The following is a 16,621-nucleotide window of genomic DNA, read 5'->3' on the forward strand; positions in this document are numbered from 1 at the left end:
AATTAGACTGTGTAAGTTTCTCTAGAACGAAGTATTTCACACCAAACCACTCTGACTGACTTTACATCTAAGTATGTGAAAACTTTGAAAAATTGATGGCGTTCCCCTTTAAATGTATCAGGTGGATCTTCAACCGCCCAATAAAATGATCTTTTTTATTGTTTATCCTATTATTTTCATTTCCACTTCCACTGATCAGACGTTGTTGGACCTGATCACGTGATTCATTAAACCTTAAGACTGTTGCAACAGTTGTGACTGAGTTTCAAAAGAGTTGCAGATGACTACTCAATGGAAAAGAGAATAATTCAATGATTCAATAATTTAATATGTTTATTTATTAAAAAATGTTATTTAATTTAATGATTCAATTATTTAAAATGTTTATTTATTTAAAAATGTATTTATTACATAAACGGAATGTCCTTATCAGTAGGTTATGGGGAAGTCAGAGAAGACGAAAGGTGCACAAATTGTGACATAAATGGAATAAAAGATTTTTGCTGAGAAACCCAAACTGATGTGACAACAGATTTTGCAGAAAATGATTTTCATTTTGTTGCAAAAAGTCAGTAGAAACATAATATCCACTGAACAATGTTAAATAAACATGAGTCAGTGATATTTTCAGTGTATCCAGCCTGAAGTTGTTTCTTAATGACTTTTGCACTCTGAATTAAAAAACAATACTTTAATAAAATGTCAACTGAACACTATACTACCTTAACAATTTTCAACCTCTTAAAAGATCCTATTACTCCTGTTTTTATCATTTTCCTATAAAATCATGTTGTGACAAATTGTCACTGTCCAAAAAAAAGAAGCATCTATTTTTTCCATTTTTATTTTTCTACATCTTTTGAGCACAGTGATTGCCCTTCACATTGTTTGAAAATTTCATGATGAATGGATGAATACAAATGCTCCAGAATTGCTTGGAATAAAAATATCTTTACCCAATTACTTCATATCCTGTAAAATTGCCTTTTTTGGACAGTGAAGAAAACAATAAACAAAATGTGAAACTTGCAGAAAATTTAAATGACTAAATATAAATTAGTACAGAATGTACTTTATTCAGATTCAGTGGGCAACTAGGTAACAATAAAAAGAACATTTCAAAAGTGCACTTAAAAAAGTCACATACTCAGAGGGTTAAGAGATACAGTGGGTTTGCATGTCTATGCCTCAAAGAGTTAGAGCTGGTTTAGACAGAGAAACCATTTATACACACATTATATATTATAAACCTTATATATTTATTTGATGGCAGCTATTTTGCTTAAAAAATAGGATGATATTAAATGAGTAAGAATAGTCGGATTCTAATGAGTCAAATCACACTAATTTACACTATTATACAGCATCATGAAATTATAACAGTTAAACATGTCTCTTATATAAAGATTTATATAATAAGGTTTTTGGAATAAGCGATGGAAGGAATGGTATAAATGCTTTAATAAAAACAATGTTGGAACAATGTAAGTGAATCTTCCAAGTAATTTCCAAAGTCAAAGATCAATTATTTACTAGAATGGCTATAAACATCAGCCCAGGTGATTACAAGAATTTAAACTATAAATCTTCACATTACTCTGTTACTGGAAAAAACTAGAGCAAAACTACAGCAACTAGAGTTTTGAGATTATTTCCCATCATGCACCCGGTGGAAATTGACAAGCAGATAAACCCTTTTCCTTACACTATATAATCATACAGATTGGAAAATACGTTGGCTGAGTGTGTAAAGATCTGAGGCTCAGCCCAGTTCACTGTAGAACTGTATATTCTGGCAGATCATCACCCAGAATTTTTCATTTATATAATAAGGTTTTTGGAATAAGCGATGGAAGGAATGGTATTAATGCTTTAATAAAAACAATGTTGGAACAATGTAAGTGAATCTTCCAAGAAATTTCATAAGTCAGTTTTCTTTTTTTCTGACATGAGGGGGCCAATATTTTATGTGTTCACTGAATGAAGAAAATAACTAAATAATATAATGTGCACTTCTTTCACAGTATATACCCATATCTGAAGCACCACAGCAGTATCCTCTTAAAAATAAAGATGCCAAAAAGCGTTCTTTGCACAGTGTCATAGAAGAACAACTTTTGGTTTCTTAAAGAATTTTGGATGCTTCTTTTGAGAATCATTTTTGTAAATGAGATGTGTGAGTGTGAAGAACCGTTTTAAAGAACCTCCAAAGAATGTAAAAGTTCTAGGAAGAACTCTCAAATTGATATAGAACCTTTACATTGTGTGAAGGTTCTTTAGCCTTTAAAAGGATCTTCACACTTACAAATCAGTAGTTTTAGTAGTTCTTCTATAGCATATTTATGCTTAAAGAACCCTTTGCGGCACCTTTAAAGAATGTATACAAAAGCACATATGAAAGGCCACAGTGATGTTTTTTGAAAACATATTTAATTTTATATTAAATTTGCATTTACATGTTTTTCTTCAAAGCAAAAAAAAATACATACAGCGTATATACAGGACTGTAGTTTTACATACTGTAAAGGTAGAGGATCTTGACTGTGAATTTGAAGGTGTGTCTTCCCAACTTCTCCCATCGCACTGCTTTGTTGACACACATAATGAGTCCAGAAAGATGGTCAGGTCACCTAATAATGGATAACACATCTGCGCTTCTTATAGAACATGAGAAACACAACAAGTCCAGTACAGCAGACGCTCAACAAGCATGTGAGAGTAGCAACCGCTGCTACAGTTTCACTAGTTTCAGGGAGCGATGAGGTGGCTGGAGAGAGAAAAAGAATATTGCATGAGATGCAATTATTATACTTAAGCATATAATATTTTAAATACTTAAATACTTCATACTTCTAAGTAGAAATGGCAAATACCAGGGATTGGGCCTATATCAGCAGAAAGTGCTGGATAAGATAACATTAGAAATATAAGGAATGACTCAGATCCAATCCTGTAACAGATCTATTCTGAAATAGCAAACACTCACTGTGCATTTCTTCCTGTGGGGTTGCAGAGTGACGCAGTAGTTTGAGCACGATAGACTATTTTACAGACGCTAATCTTAAGGCAATTAAGATTAATTACAAACAGCTCATTTTAAAGAAAGAAGAATAAATATCGGGCCGCTGTCGATATTGGACGATACTCAGTTTCAACACCAGTATCGGAAAAGAAAAAGGTGCTATTATGCCATCTCTACTTATGACCTTAATATAATCAGACTTTAGAGTGTAGTTCTTACACTGAGTGGATGATGACGGAGGTCCACCTAAAGAGAGACGAGAAGAATCATGAAAATTTCAACTGAGTTGCTCATTTGGATCTTTACATTATCAAATGTTTTCAACACATTTGGGGACAAACAGCTTTTTCAGAATTGTATTAAATAAATGTCTGAAATAAATGTTATTTAGATTTTGCCATTTATCCTTTGCAAAACCTGGTGAACTGAAGTAACAACTGTCAAAAGCTCTTGTAGTGCTAACAGTGCCAACCCCCACAACTTTTATCTGTTTGTTATTTAACCCCAAATTTCGGTCACAGATTGTCTTTCATAGAGATGGAAGACTGGATGCAAAAAGGCTTTGAATACAGAAAAGCAGAACTTTAAAAAAGGAGCAGAAACAAACAAAGCTAATCGGAAAAACAAGTTTACAAAGTAAGAGGACTTATGGCTCAGAACTCTGCTAGTTGGCAAGAGACTTCACAACTGAGGAAAGAAAGCTGAAGTTTAAATAGCACAGATGGAATGAGGAACATGTGGAGGGCAGAGCCGGTAATCAGTAGACAGGCGACACCAAGCGAGAAAGAGCAGTAGGCAGAGACGGGGACCTGACAATTACACTCCTTGTTGAAGGCTATGTTGCAATACAGGCTTTTTAACTCAATGAAGAGTGCCATGGATATTCACTTTTTCTCAAGATAAAGGGCCAATACCATGCAAAGCTGAATTTTCTTCACTTTCTAGCAGTTAAAGAGTTTGTTACAGTATGTAAACATTGTTAAAGTATCAAAACATACAATTCACTCCCCATTCTATACACTCCACATATGGAAACTAAGCTGCAAAAGCTGACCGTTTCTGTGATGTCACAAACACCAACACATTTACATATATCCGCCTATTCAGCCTGCAGAAGCCCTGCCCATTTGTACTGATGTTATAAGTAGTGTTTTAATCTGGGCTGCTTTTTGAATGAGGCATGCCAGCCAATCAGAACGCAGATCATTTTTATATCGGTATTAAAGACAGATTAAGGAAAGCAGCCTGTTTAATTCTAAGGGATAAAGAGAGATTGGAAAAATGTAATGTAAAATTGTATTGTGACTGTTTTGTCACATAAAACTACCAAAAATGTAATAAGTGGGAAGAAATTAAATACTAGATGAATGTAGGAAAAGGGTAATTCTCTCTTACTTACTTAAAAAGTAACAGTGAAAATCCAACATTATTAAAAAAAATGTCAAAAGAAGGCAAAATGTTCCCAAATTCTGATGGGCAGCGTATGTCTCAATGTAATTCTTACCGCTGTCCACTTTCGTCTTAATGGGTCCTGAGGAAACAGTTTCGCTAGAATACTGATTGACCTGAATCCCCCTTCTCACTTTCTTCACACAGTTCTGCAAAAGCAAAAATCCAGTTATAGACAAAACGGCTCATATATACATGTTACTGAAAAGTAAATACCCATATCTGAAGTTTTGTAATCTGATAGTCATCAGTTACCACTTGTGCATTTCCTCTTTATACACCTATAATATTCATCTTTTTCCATTCATCCAGAACACAGGCACAAAGTATTCTTTTACTTCACATGGCAGTGCAGCAGGTTCAAATGTCATCAGATTTAGGGGGGGATGGCCTTAGAGGACATCCATGTGTTGAATGCATTTTATGTTTATCACAATCCTGCTGTTTTACACCACAACAATACAATCAATCATGATATATAATATATACATTTTTATGAGCTAATTTTGAGGAGCTTAGATATAAAATAATCCACTTGCATAAGGAAGGAGAAACAGACACAAAAGAATAGATCAAACAGAAAAGCTGCTGGTTCTCAGAACAATGCACTGACTACCCCAGACTCCAGACCACAACATCCCCGAATATGTTTGGGATTGCTTGGATTCTGAAAAGCAGAAAACTGAAAGAAAGCAGAAAACAAAGTTCAGTCTCAGAAGTAACCAACTTCTGAGACTGAACTTTGGAGGCATGGAAAAATATCCCTACCCCCTTCTTTGAAAAACTGAAAGTATGTCTTCTGAAAAGAATGGAAGCTGTTATAAAGGCAAAGAGTGAACACACTAAATACACTAATACACACTAAATACAGTAATTTTTGAAAAGAATAATGGCTGACATATGATTGCTAACACTAAATAAGGTTGCAGTATTCATAATATAGCACTTGTACTTCTTGTATGTGTAAAGTCCACTCCCAACAACATATATCATGAAAGAAAAACAATTCTTGAAAGTGTGCCTTCATATATTTTCTGCTTCTTTCCTGATACTAAGAAAAATGAATAACTTAGCTGGTTGCCTGGAAATTACATAAAAGAAAGGGTGCTCTCTGACTTTTGCCCAGTTCTCTATGCTAATATATCTGAAAACTCTTGAAGCACTGTTTTTGTTGTTGTTTTGCTGTTGACTTTCATATTTATTTAAAGAACCATCTATTGAAAGGTTCCCAAGGGAGCTAGAAGTAAAGACCTTTTTTCTGGCAACTTTATTTTTATGAGTGCAAAGGAGAGAACAACAGCAGGTGTCCATTGTGCAATCAGGAGCCTGACCATGAGAAAACAAAGATATTTATGATCTAGACATTCCCATAACTGTACTTAAAAGCATCTCAAACACAGCTACAACTATTAAAGTATTAGTGCATAAATTATTGCTAGTTGCTTAGATCACACAGTGCACACATCATTGGCTATATGAGCTACTGTGAAGACAATGTGATTAGAATTTCCTATTCTTTTCCTTCAGATTTTTTCAGTCGAGCTACAGATCGAAAATAGATCTTTTGCTTCCAATTTGCCATCAATGTTTTAAAATACAAGCTACTGTTGATGTATTGTGATGCATCAATCTGATGGTGGTGATTCGACTGAATATTACAGTCATATGCAAATATTTGGCTGCTCCTGTTCAAATTATACATTTTGTTGATTTTTGAAGTGAAAATGTAAGAGAACAAACTTCTGCACAATTTAATGCATAATCAATGTTTATTTGCTAAAATGAACATATTGGGAAAAAATAAAATATAAAATAAGGCCTTTGTAAAACCTATGGCACATTTTACACTTGTTTTATTTTATTTTACCTTATGTTTGTTAAATGTAGATGATTTGTTTACTTATTTTCACGTAGAAAATCAACAAAACATGTAATGGTTTTAACCACTTATAAATATGGGCTTGTTTTTGGCCCACAAAAAACTCATACATAAACATATATTTTAAAAACTTGGCATGTTGTTTACAATGTCTATATTCCACTAGTGTGTAAATAGCTTGTCTATTCACATTTGATCATTCACTGTATTTTCAGTATGAAAATAATTCTAAAATATAACAAAATTATTGAGCTGAATTAAATCGCATCAAATCATTCCCTAATTAATCATAATCAAATTGTTTTGTTGTAAAGTCAATTTACACTCCTAAGAGCTAAACTTTCAGGATGTGGATATTTACTGGCTAACAATCATCATCCAATTTTCACCAAAATGAATGTGAGGTGCTTTTAATATCAGGTGTAAATGAAAGATGATACATGTTCAGGTCTTTGAATGTGTCACCCTAAGAAAACTAAGAAAGTCTGAGGGTTGGCCTCATTGTGGTGAGCAGTATAGTTACCGGAAGCATGGAGGAACACATGGAATTCTCACAGAGTCGTGTGATGCAGTGCAGGTAGAAGGTGGAAACGGTCTTGTTCTGGTGCTCTATGAAGCGGAAGGCCTCGAAAGAGAAACGAGCTTCTTGGGATACTCCGTTCAGGTCCACCACTGTCTGCCTATCACGGTTGCACCTACAGTGAAAAGCAGATATTTATACAAATTACCCAATCTTTCAATATGAAAGAAGTTTTTTTTTTTTTAGATTTCCCATGTTTATAATGGACTCACCCAACAAAAAGATCATAGTAAGTGCTGTTTATTGGATTTGGGTTGGTTGTTGCATAGCAGCGATCGAGCAACACATTGAACCTTTCAATACACAAATGTTGAGAAAATAAATGCTTAAATCATCCAATGAATGTTCATTATTGAGAAAAGAACACTTCACAGTGAAAGCAACTGAATGTGGGCCCACACTCCTACTTTATAACTAGTTTAATAGTTGCTGAATAATTTGTGGGAGTTGCTGATTTTAAGATTAATAACTGAATAAGAAGCAGTTTAAATCCCATAAAATATTAGTAAAAACTGTGTAGCTCAACAGGGCAATGAATTTTGTTTAATCAGATATAGATATACCTGTTGGTTAGATTATTTGCCTTGACCTGGACATAAATTCGAGTTTTCAACTGCAGCCCACCGTCTGGTATCTGGAGAGGCTGCGTGTATTCCTGGTTCTGAGGAATAAAAACCAGGAGTTTTAGTTTCTTTATGCTGCCTCGGTCATGTACTGTTTGTCAATCAAGGTTTGAGAATAAGAAGAAGATGCTTACAGTGAAGAGATTCATGCTCAGTGTGCTGATAAAGCTTCCTCTGTTCCCTCTAACAGCCAGACTCATCCTAGACCTGTCAAGATACAATGTAGTTTTTGACAGGACAGCAAGATCAATATGGTGCTTTCAAAGAGCAAGAAAAGCGCAGCATTTGAACTGTACTCACACGCTTACTTCAGTGTTGTTGACCAAATACTGCAGCGGGTAGGGGCAGGAGAACTGATACTGCAGCTCCTGGTAGTAGGTGATGGGATTGCTGCCAGGATCTTGAGAAATGACACTTCCAGAAATGTTGACAAACTGGACTCTGGAAAAAGCAGACAGCTGACCCGTGTCCACTTGGTCTACAATCTAACAGAAAACAAAGACTTGCTTCAGCTTGATTGCTTAAGTGCTTTATTTTCTCCTGTCAAACTCCAAGTGTGAGCTGTTTTACAGAACATAATATTAAGTTTATGTCTCATACCACTAGGGAGTTGCCACAGAGAGACATTGTCTCTTGGAAGATTGATATGTTGAAATTGAGGACAGGGGTGCTGGCTCCAAAATCCGCCATTCCACGGCAGGCTGAAATGTTAAATCTTCCATTGAGGGCTACGAGGGATTCGTTGTAGCCTCCATAGTAGATTGGACAGAGCAGGATGCTGAGATATATGTAATTAGCTCCACATGTCACTGTGATGTCTGAGTTGTCTGGAAGATAAAAGCAATTGCAAATTAACAAGGGCTAATATTATGATCATAAATCATAGTGTATATTACAGTATTACAATTTACAATTCTCCATTCATCAGAGTTATTCCACAGAAGGTCACTGAGGGCCTCAAAGATCATAGGTTTCGATGAAAAATTCAAGCAAAAATGTCTATTTACTCCAAGAAATCATGCAAAATTCCAATTAATATTTTAAAGCTTGCTGCACCAGATTCTAAATTACATCTTCAATATTATGTTTAGCTGATTAGTGAACAACTGAACTGAGCTGAAATATTAAGTGGGTACAAATATGACTATGTACTAAAAATATTTTGTATGTTAAATTAACTGGTTTGATTTAATACAATTCCACAAAAGGTCAGTTTCTCTGAGAATGTACTTTTTATTTCAGAGTGTGAAATATTTATTCTCTGAATTTATGATACTTTAAAAAAAAATAAACCTTACAATGTGGCCTGTTGTGGCACATGTATGTTGCTTGTTTTCTTTTTTCTGATATGTTAAACTCAACTAATAGATTAAACTTGTGCACTGAAATTTGCAGAAACATGTTAACTCATTAACATGTTAACTCATGACTAAAAAAAACACAACAAAACATGTTATTTGACCAATGTGTTCAAAACCTTTGCATACAACTGTCCATATTCAACAGGTGTCCTGTCTAGCTGACCTTCAACATGATCAACATGATCAACAAGCTTCAGTAAAGACCTCAAATGTTCTGAGAATATAAGGAAAGAACACTTGTACATCACCCCAAACCTCACTGACCCCTGCAGCAGAATAAAAATGAAATCGGCTTGAGCCAATGCATTCGAGAGAAGCGTATTGCCTGAGGGTTTGAGGGGAAATGTTGGCTAGAATCCATCCTGGAAACATAAGAGATGATGGACTTTTCACATTTTAAGATCCTCATGGCAAATATACTTTGTTCTAATTATAATAGCATTACAGATGTTTCTTTTTACATTTACATTTCAGTCAACTATACCATGTTGAACAAATAGTTAATATCCTATAGTTTGAGAAAATATAGGATACAAAAGCCATTTGAAATTTCATACATTTTACATAAAAAGTACACTCTGCAATACATTTGCCGGTCGTGGACATTCGTTACCAGAAACTACTTGGTTTAAAATAAAATATTATTCTTAGTGTTGTATTTATATCCAGTTAATATTTCAGTCAGTTCAGTCAGCCTGCAAGAACTCAACATTTAAGATGTGATTTGAAACATGCTGGGACAAAAAATTAGAGCAAAGCTTTGAAATTTTGCAAGGTTGCAAAACTTGAATTCAATCCTTTTGCTTGATTTTTTTCATTGAAGTCCATGACATGACACGCCAGTCCATAGACGAGTTGAGTGGAATAACTGACAACACCATTAAAAAGTAACTGATTTACATTAATATAAACTCAGAGTGAAACAGTCAACACAGTTCAACACTAACCTGCTTGTCTGAAAGTAGAGTGGAGCCTACATGTAATGTAGTCTGTCTGAGCCGAGCAGCAACCGATCAAGGTGATCACACACATGAGCGACATACGCCACATTATCCTAAAAACACAGCAAAATCACCAAAAGCCAACAGCTAATCAAACAGAACCAGACAGATATTATAGCTTCTTCATTGCTCGCATGTTTCTCATGTGTAAAATATACCTTATTGAAACTATTCAAATAGTATTATCAGCAACAGTATTACTATACATGTGAAGTTGTTTTAGAGCAAAAAGATGCATTACCTTGTCAGATGGACAGGCGTTAGTCCTCACCTTCCTCTAAGGCCGATTTCTTTCTCATTCATTGTGCCCTCTATTTATGTGGGCCTCCTTTTGAGGGGAAGGGTGTGAGAAGGAATGTCACAAAGACGAAAGCAACATGAAACCTCCCAGTGATATCCTCTGATGCAGGAACAATTCAGATCGGGCAGAAAAAAAGGTTTTCGAACAAATACTGAATGATTTTTGAAGTTGTAGTGCAAACAATGCAAAAAACTTTAAACCTGTATATGTACCTGTCACAGACCGTGTCCTGTTGAACCTGAGATATTTCACTGATGCCTTTACAAGTCCATTCAATTGCCAGCACTATGATTTCTCCATTCCATTCAGTTCTGTTTGTTCAGATCTTCGTTCTGGCTTGTTTTACTCCTCTTTGCCTGTGTCTCAATCTTGTGGCACCTTCATGGGCACTTTTCCTTTTGTGCAGGACAGGCCTCACACTGCCACGCGATGCAATCCAAACCCACGTTCCTTGCAGATTTTTTGGTTTAAACAGCCCACATCATGGATAACACTCTTTCGAAATAAAAGTTTGATGTAGTATGTAAACATTGTTAAGGTACATATCATTCACGCCACAGTACCCACAACAAAATGTCACAAAAAACAAACACATTTATAGAAAACCAGCCCAATGTTTAACAGCAGTGTCTACTTCACAAAATAAACTGCAATATGGTGTTTTCAGGTAGAACTGCCCTGTCTGGACAACCAATGCAGTGTGTGATGACGTCAGTAACCTTTTATAGCAGTACCTTTGAGACAAATGCTGTTGTTCTGCAGACAGCTGGTGTCAAAGACATCAGCATGGTTTTGCTACCGTTCTTTTGCTCTGGGCACAAATAAAATGGATGCATATTACAAAGTACTCCCTTCATAAAACTCCTGCAAGACCCCTGCAACTATTTTGTGTTGTCATAAAAACATATATTTACCTGCAGCTGGAGCCGAAAGATACAAAGATAGGGGAAAATTCATCTCCACTCTTGCTTCAGATCTGAAAAATCCACAGGTGTGTCTGTCCATCCTTCCACTGTGAGAAGACAACTCAACACTATGAGTCTAAATTTACAGTGTAATATCCGTCCACTCAGCCTCATCAGTTTTAGCCTCGCGTATTCATTCTGAAGTTATATGGAGTGTTTCAACCTGGACTACTTCATGAGTGAGCAGGGTTGGGATGTAATGGAATACAGAAATTAAGTATCCCAAATTCAGTCCAAATTATACTGTGTAAAGGCAATATTCAGAATAAGGTTACTTTTTACATTCTTAAGAGAATATTTTCAGATTACTGACCTACTAAACAACAAAAACATACAATCTTCAGAAGAAATACCATCAGTGCTCGCTAATCAACTCTTTTAAAATCAGCAGATGGCATGTAGCAAACATGCTAATCCTAACAAGGATTGTAAATAACAGCTTCTTTACAAACATAAAGCCTGATAAAGCCTGAGTAGACTTATAAATCAATGTGAGAAAAAAATGCAATCTAAATGTATTCAGAACATGTTACTTTTGTATGTATTGTAATTAAATACATTACTGAATACATTTAGGACAGTGTATTCAGTATTCAGCCATCACTACTTTTCTAAGTATTTAGTCTAACCCTATGAGTGAGGCATAATGCACGGCAGACAATCAGAACAGTGCTCATTTTCATACATAAAAGCACAGAAAAACAACCTCTTTTATTCTAAATGATAAAGAAAAGTTGGAAAAGGGCAACGTAAAAATTAATGATGACTGTTTTTGGTACGTAAGACCACACAAATGTCATACATGGACTTCAGCGGACAAAAATAAAATACAAAATAATGTAGCATATGGGCCCTTTAAGCAAAAAATGTGACATGACTCACTAAGCATGATTCACTGGGCATAGCTATGGAATGAGAGGCTGATATTGTCTGTTAAAGTAGTGAGTAAGAGCAACTGTGAGAGTACTGAACAAAAAGCTTTTCAGACCTTTCAGAAAATAATTCACCTCAGAATCCATTTACTAAGGAATGTATTTAAAGCATCTAGCAGATATTATTCTGTGGGTTTACAGACAGAAAAAACAACCTGCTCACTGACGTTCTCCTAGAAGGTAACTTATAGAAAACCAGCCCAATGTTTAACAGCAGTGTCTACTTCACAAAATAAACTGCAATATGGTGTTTTCAGGTAGAACTGCCCTGTCTGGACACCCAATGCACTGTGTGATGACGTCAGTAACCTTTTATAGCAGTACCTTTGAGACAAATGCTGTTGTTCTGCAGACAGCTGGTGTCAAAGACATCAGCATGGTTTTGCTACCGTTCTTTTGCTCTGGGCACAAATAAAATGGATGCATATTACAAAGTACTCCCTTCATAAAACTCCTGCAAGACCCCTGTAACTATTTTGTGTTGTGTTGTCATAAAAACATATATTTACCTGCAGCTGGAGCCGAAAGATACAAAGATAGGGGAAAATTCATCTCCACTCTTGCTTCAGATCTGAAAAATCCACAGGTGTGTCTGTCCATCCTTCCACTGTGAGAAGACAACTCAACACTATGAGTCTAAAAGGATGCGGAGCTGTCAAAAAGCCCTTACTGAGAACAAAAAATAGACAGAAAAGAAGAACATTTGCATTTCAAACAAAGACACTGCTGGTGTTATTTGAAGAATGGACTGACCACCCCAGAGTCCAGACCTCAGCATCACTGAATGTGTTTGGGATTACTGAGATCATGAGATGCAGATGCATGAGACTGACTGGACTTTAGAGGTATGGAAAAATATCTCTGCAGATTTTTTTGCAAAACTGAAAGCAAGTCTCTACAAATGAATGGAAGCTGTAATAAAGGCCAAGGGGGGAAACGCTAAACACTGACTTTTTTTACAACCCTAATTCCAAAAAATGTTCATCAGCAAAAAATACAACAGTTTAAAAATAATGTTCCTCAACAGGGATTGCAAGGATTTTAGGTATTTCACCATCTACAGTGCATAATATCATCAAAACATTCGGAATCTGGAGAAAACAAAAGGAAAAGGCCAAAAACCACAAATGACCACAAATGGATATCCTGGCATGGGCTCGGGAATACTTTGAAAAATGTGTTGCAGGCGTCAAAGTTGGAATAAGTATATAGTTAGAAAAAACAAAAATGTTCATAAGGTAAAACATGAAATATTGTGTATTGTGAAACATGAAATATTCTGTATTGTGTTTAATTTAATGCAGGTCAAAAAGAATTTACTAATTGCTGCTTACAGTTTTTAATAGCATTTCCCATACTGTCCCAACTTTTTTGGAATTGGGTCTGCATATTCTGTTTAGTTGTTGAGGTTTCCACTTTTTTCCTGATGCGTAATGCCTGATTTGACTGGAAATTAAATAAATGAAGGATGCTCCCTGACTTTTGCACAGTACTGATGCCCCATCTGATCGACCATAGATTTTGCAGAATCATGCCAACCATTATATGCTATTCCTTAGTTGACGTTCAGCAGCATATTAATGATTGCAATACTGAGATATAGCAGGAAAGATACTTGTTTTCATGCTTAAATTCCACTCAAGCAAACCAGAAATATAAGAGCTATTATCTACAATTGCATATACCTTTTTTTATTCAAAAGGCTGTTTTTCACAATATCAGGTCTCAGCAGACATGGGCTCCACAGCTACTATGTGCTGTCTGGCCCTAAGGGTGTGTGTTTTCTGACTCACTTTCCTTTATGAGTGAATTCATCACACCCACCATACAATGCATGCATCCCTTTTGTGAGCGAGTGGGCCTTTCCCTGGATATACTTTCCAATCCCCCTTGGGATACTGAAGGTATCGTGGTTTGGTTTCAGTGTGTGGTGGCTGGCGGTATGACATTGATGAGCATGCCGTCGTGTCTTTGCAGTGAGATCCTTGTCCTTCTTCAACTTTCATATTCAATCTCACTGATGCCCCTTGTGGCCAGCTGAACTTGCAGAGGAGACCATCCCGTACAGGTGAAAAGGAAACAGTCCTTAACGTACAAAAGTATCCAGACAGCCCTTCTAAGTAGTGAATTAAGCTACTTTAAGGTGAACTTACTGCTGACACAGATGTTCAGCTGCACACACAGCTTGTATAACCTCTATAGAAAAGCATGACCAATAGAATGGGACTCTCTGGAGTAGCCACACGAGCCTAAGGCAGCGGTGTCCAATTTTATCCACAAGGGGCCAGTGTGGCTGCAGTTTTTCATTCCAACAAAGCAGGAGCACACAGCATCAATTGTTCAAAGACAGGGACTAATTGAATAAACAAGTGGAATCAAGTGATTAGAATAAAAACCTGCAGCCAAACCAGCTCTTTGTGGATAAGATTGGACACACCTGGCCTTAAATCACCTTGCTCAATGCCAGGCTAGAATGGTGTAAAGCCCTCCAGCATAGGGCTTTGAAGCAGTGAAACAGTACTCTTTGAAGTGATTGAGCACCATCCATTTCCTTTGGGATGAGTAGGAGTGATCAAGAACTAATCATCCAACATCAGTACCTGACCTCACTAATACTTTTGTGGCTGAATCCTTATAGCAATGTTCCAACACTTAATGTAAAGCCTTCCAGAAGAGCAAAGGCTGTTACTACAGCAAAATGGGGGACAAACTCCCTATTAATACCGTTCATTTCCAAAGAAACGTCGATGAGCAGGTGTCAAACATTTGCGCATCCTCTTCAGTTCTTAAAGACTGGGGTTCAAAAAGTAAAGATGCTTAATTTTTCATGTAGCCCCATCCTAAAAAGTACAGAGGTTCTCAGTTAAATGTTTGCAATGTAAACATTAAGTACGCAAACATATTTTGAGCCTCCACATAGAGTTCTGAATAAAACTGTATAAAAATGCAAGTCTTGAACACAAACTGACTGTGCAGTCTGTAAGTATTCCAGCACAGAACTTGAAATTTAACAACTACTACAAGATTAAAGTACAGAATATAGATATTTACATAAACATTCCTTTGTGAACCACAAAGGAATCACAGCCCTTTTAATACGACAATGCCTTATTTTAGGGGACCATAAATAAATAGACAAATCAGCATAATTGTAAATAAATACTTGCTGAGAATCTTAACTGATGACACGTTATATGCCATTCCATGTTAGAGGAAACTTCATCTGTCCCGTTTTCCTGAAAGTAGTGTATTTTATTTATAAATGTTGTCTTTCATTTTCTTTTTCTCACTCCGTATATGAAGAGAATAACTCACAGCTTTCATTTGTAATTTCTCACACCTGATTTGTGTAGCTGTTGCTGTACTGTGATTCTACGCAGTTCTTTCCTCACCTAAACAAACTACAAGAAGGGTGTGAATTTTTTCCCAGCCTGTATCCTAATCTAACCTCTGCGAAGGCCGAGCCCCAAGTGTCCAGATTGCTGAAGCAATAAATCGCATGGTGAATGTGAGAGGTCCCTAGTGCACTCATTTTTTCATGCAGGATCCTATTTTGTTCATCCCTTCTGTAATAATATCAAACTCTTCATTCGTCATGAAGCCTTAGACAGATTTATGACAAGTCAACAATACAAAGCTTAAGTAATTTCATGTTATCATTAGATAACGTAGGAAGATTAATGTCCTTAAGGAGTGTTTAGCCTGATTATGCGTAAAGTACAACCTGTAATTTCCTTCAACAAAATGGTGTCTATTTCATTTATTTTTCTATAAAGTTCAGTCGAGGTGTGGTACCACTCACACTGCGAAGAACCTGATGAAACATGTCTTGAGTCTTGGCAAGTGAGACTTTTTTACTCAGAGCTCTAGGAGATGTACACAGAACTGTTTTAAACACCAGACTGAACATATGAAAAGCAGGCACACACATGGCTTCAAACTAAGGAACCAGACTTTCACGCCCCCCTCAGTCCCCAGTCTTTAAGTTTGTCTCTAGAGACTATTGGGGTACCTTTGTAGGAGGAGAGTAGACATGTTTACTACAGATGCTGTCAATTTAAAAGTTTTTATTTTGGCCAGAGTGCCCCTTAAAGACAAATTCGCGATATTTATCGTACATCTGTTGGGTGCTGTTAAACTTTTGGAGATGTTTTCGAGGATGGTTTGTAACATCTTATTATCAGAATATTAGCTAGCTAACTTAGTTAATGTTTTTAGCCGTACTGTGGCCTTTGCTATGGAAGCTGTGAGGGGAAAGTCACTACAATACACAACAATTTTTTCACTAAATAGAAAATAAACGTCTCCCGCTAATGTTATGGTCTTGTTTTTAGCATAGTTTCTAACTCTTCATGGACATTTTTTGGTAATGGTAACCTACCTGGCTAGCAAAGTCCGACTCGTACATATTTTCAGTAATCGAACTATGACCGTGTTGTACGCGCTCAGCATGGTTCACAACTTCAGCTGTCTTATAAAATTGTGAAGCACCACATTATCAAGGTCAA

General features: G+C 36.2%; 1 protein-coding gene across 1 annotated transcript; it reads right to left on the bottom strand.

The window, feature by feature from the left end:
- Window positions 1-4,413: 4,413 nt before the first annotated feature.
- Window positions 4,414-10,683, bottom strand: LOC118797514 (zona pellucida-like domain-containing protein 1). The gene is made up of 10 exons (XM_036556886.1): window positions 10,429-10,683; window positions 10,157-10,315; window positions 9,862-9,968; window positions 8,154-8,380; window positions 7,854-8,038; window positions 7,688-7,760; window positions 7,494-7,591; window positions 7,143-7,223; window positions 6,874-7,045; window positions 4,414-4,620 (listed from the first exon to the last, which is right to left on the bottom strand). Exons 3-10 carry the CDS (start codon window positions 9,962-9,964, stop codon window positions 4,414-4,416), a joined length of 1,146 nt encoding a protein of 381 aa, XP_036412779.1. The 5' UTR covers window positions 9,965-9,968; window positions 10,157-10,315; window positions 10,429-10,683.
- Between the last annotated feature and the right edge of the window lie 5,938 nt (window positions 10,684-16,621).

This window comes from Colossoma macropomum, unplaced genomic scaffold, assembly GCF_904425465.1.
Source record: "Colossoma macropomum unplaced genomic scaffold, Colossoma_macropomum, whole genome shotgun sequence".
Classification (NCBI taxonomy): Eukaryota; Metazoa; Chordata; class Actinopteri; order Characiformes; family Serrasalmidae; genus Colossoma; species Colossoma macropomum.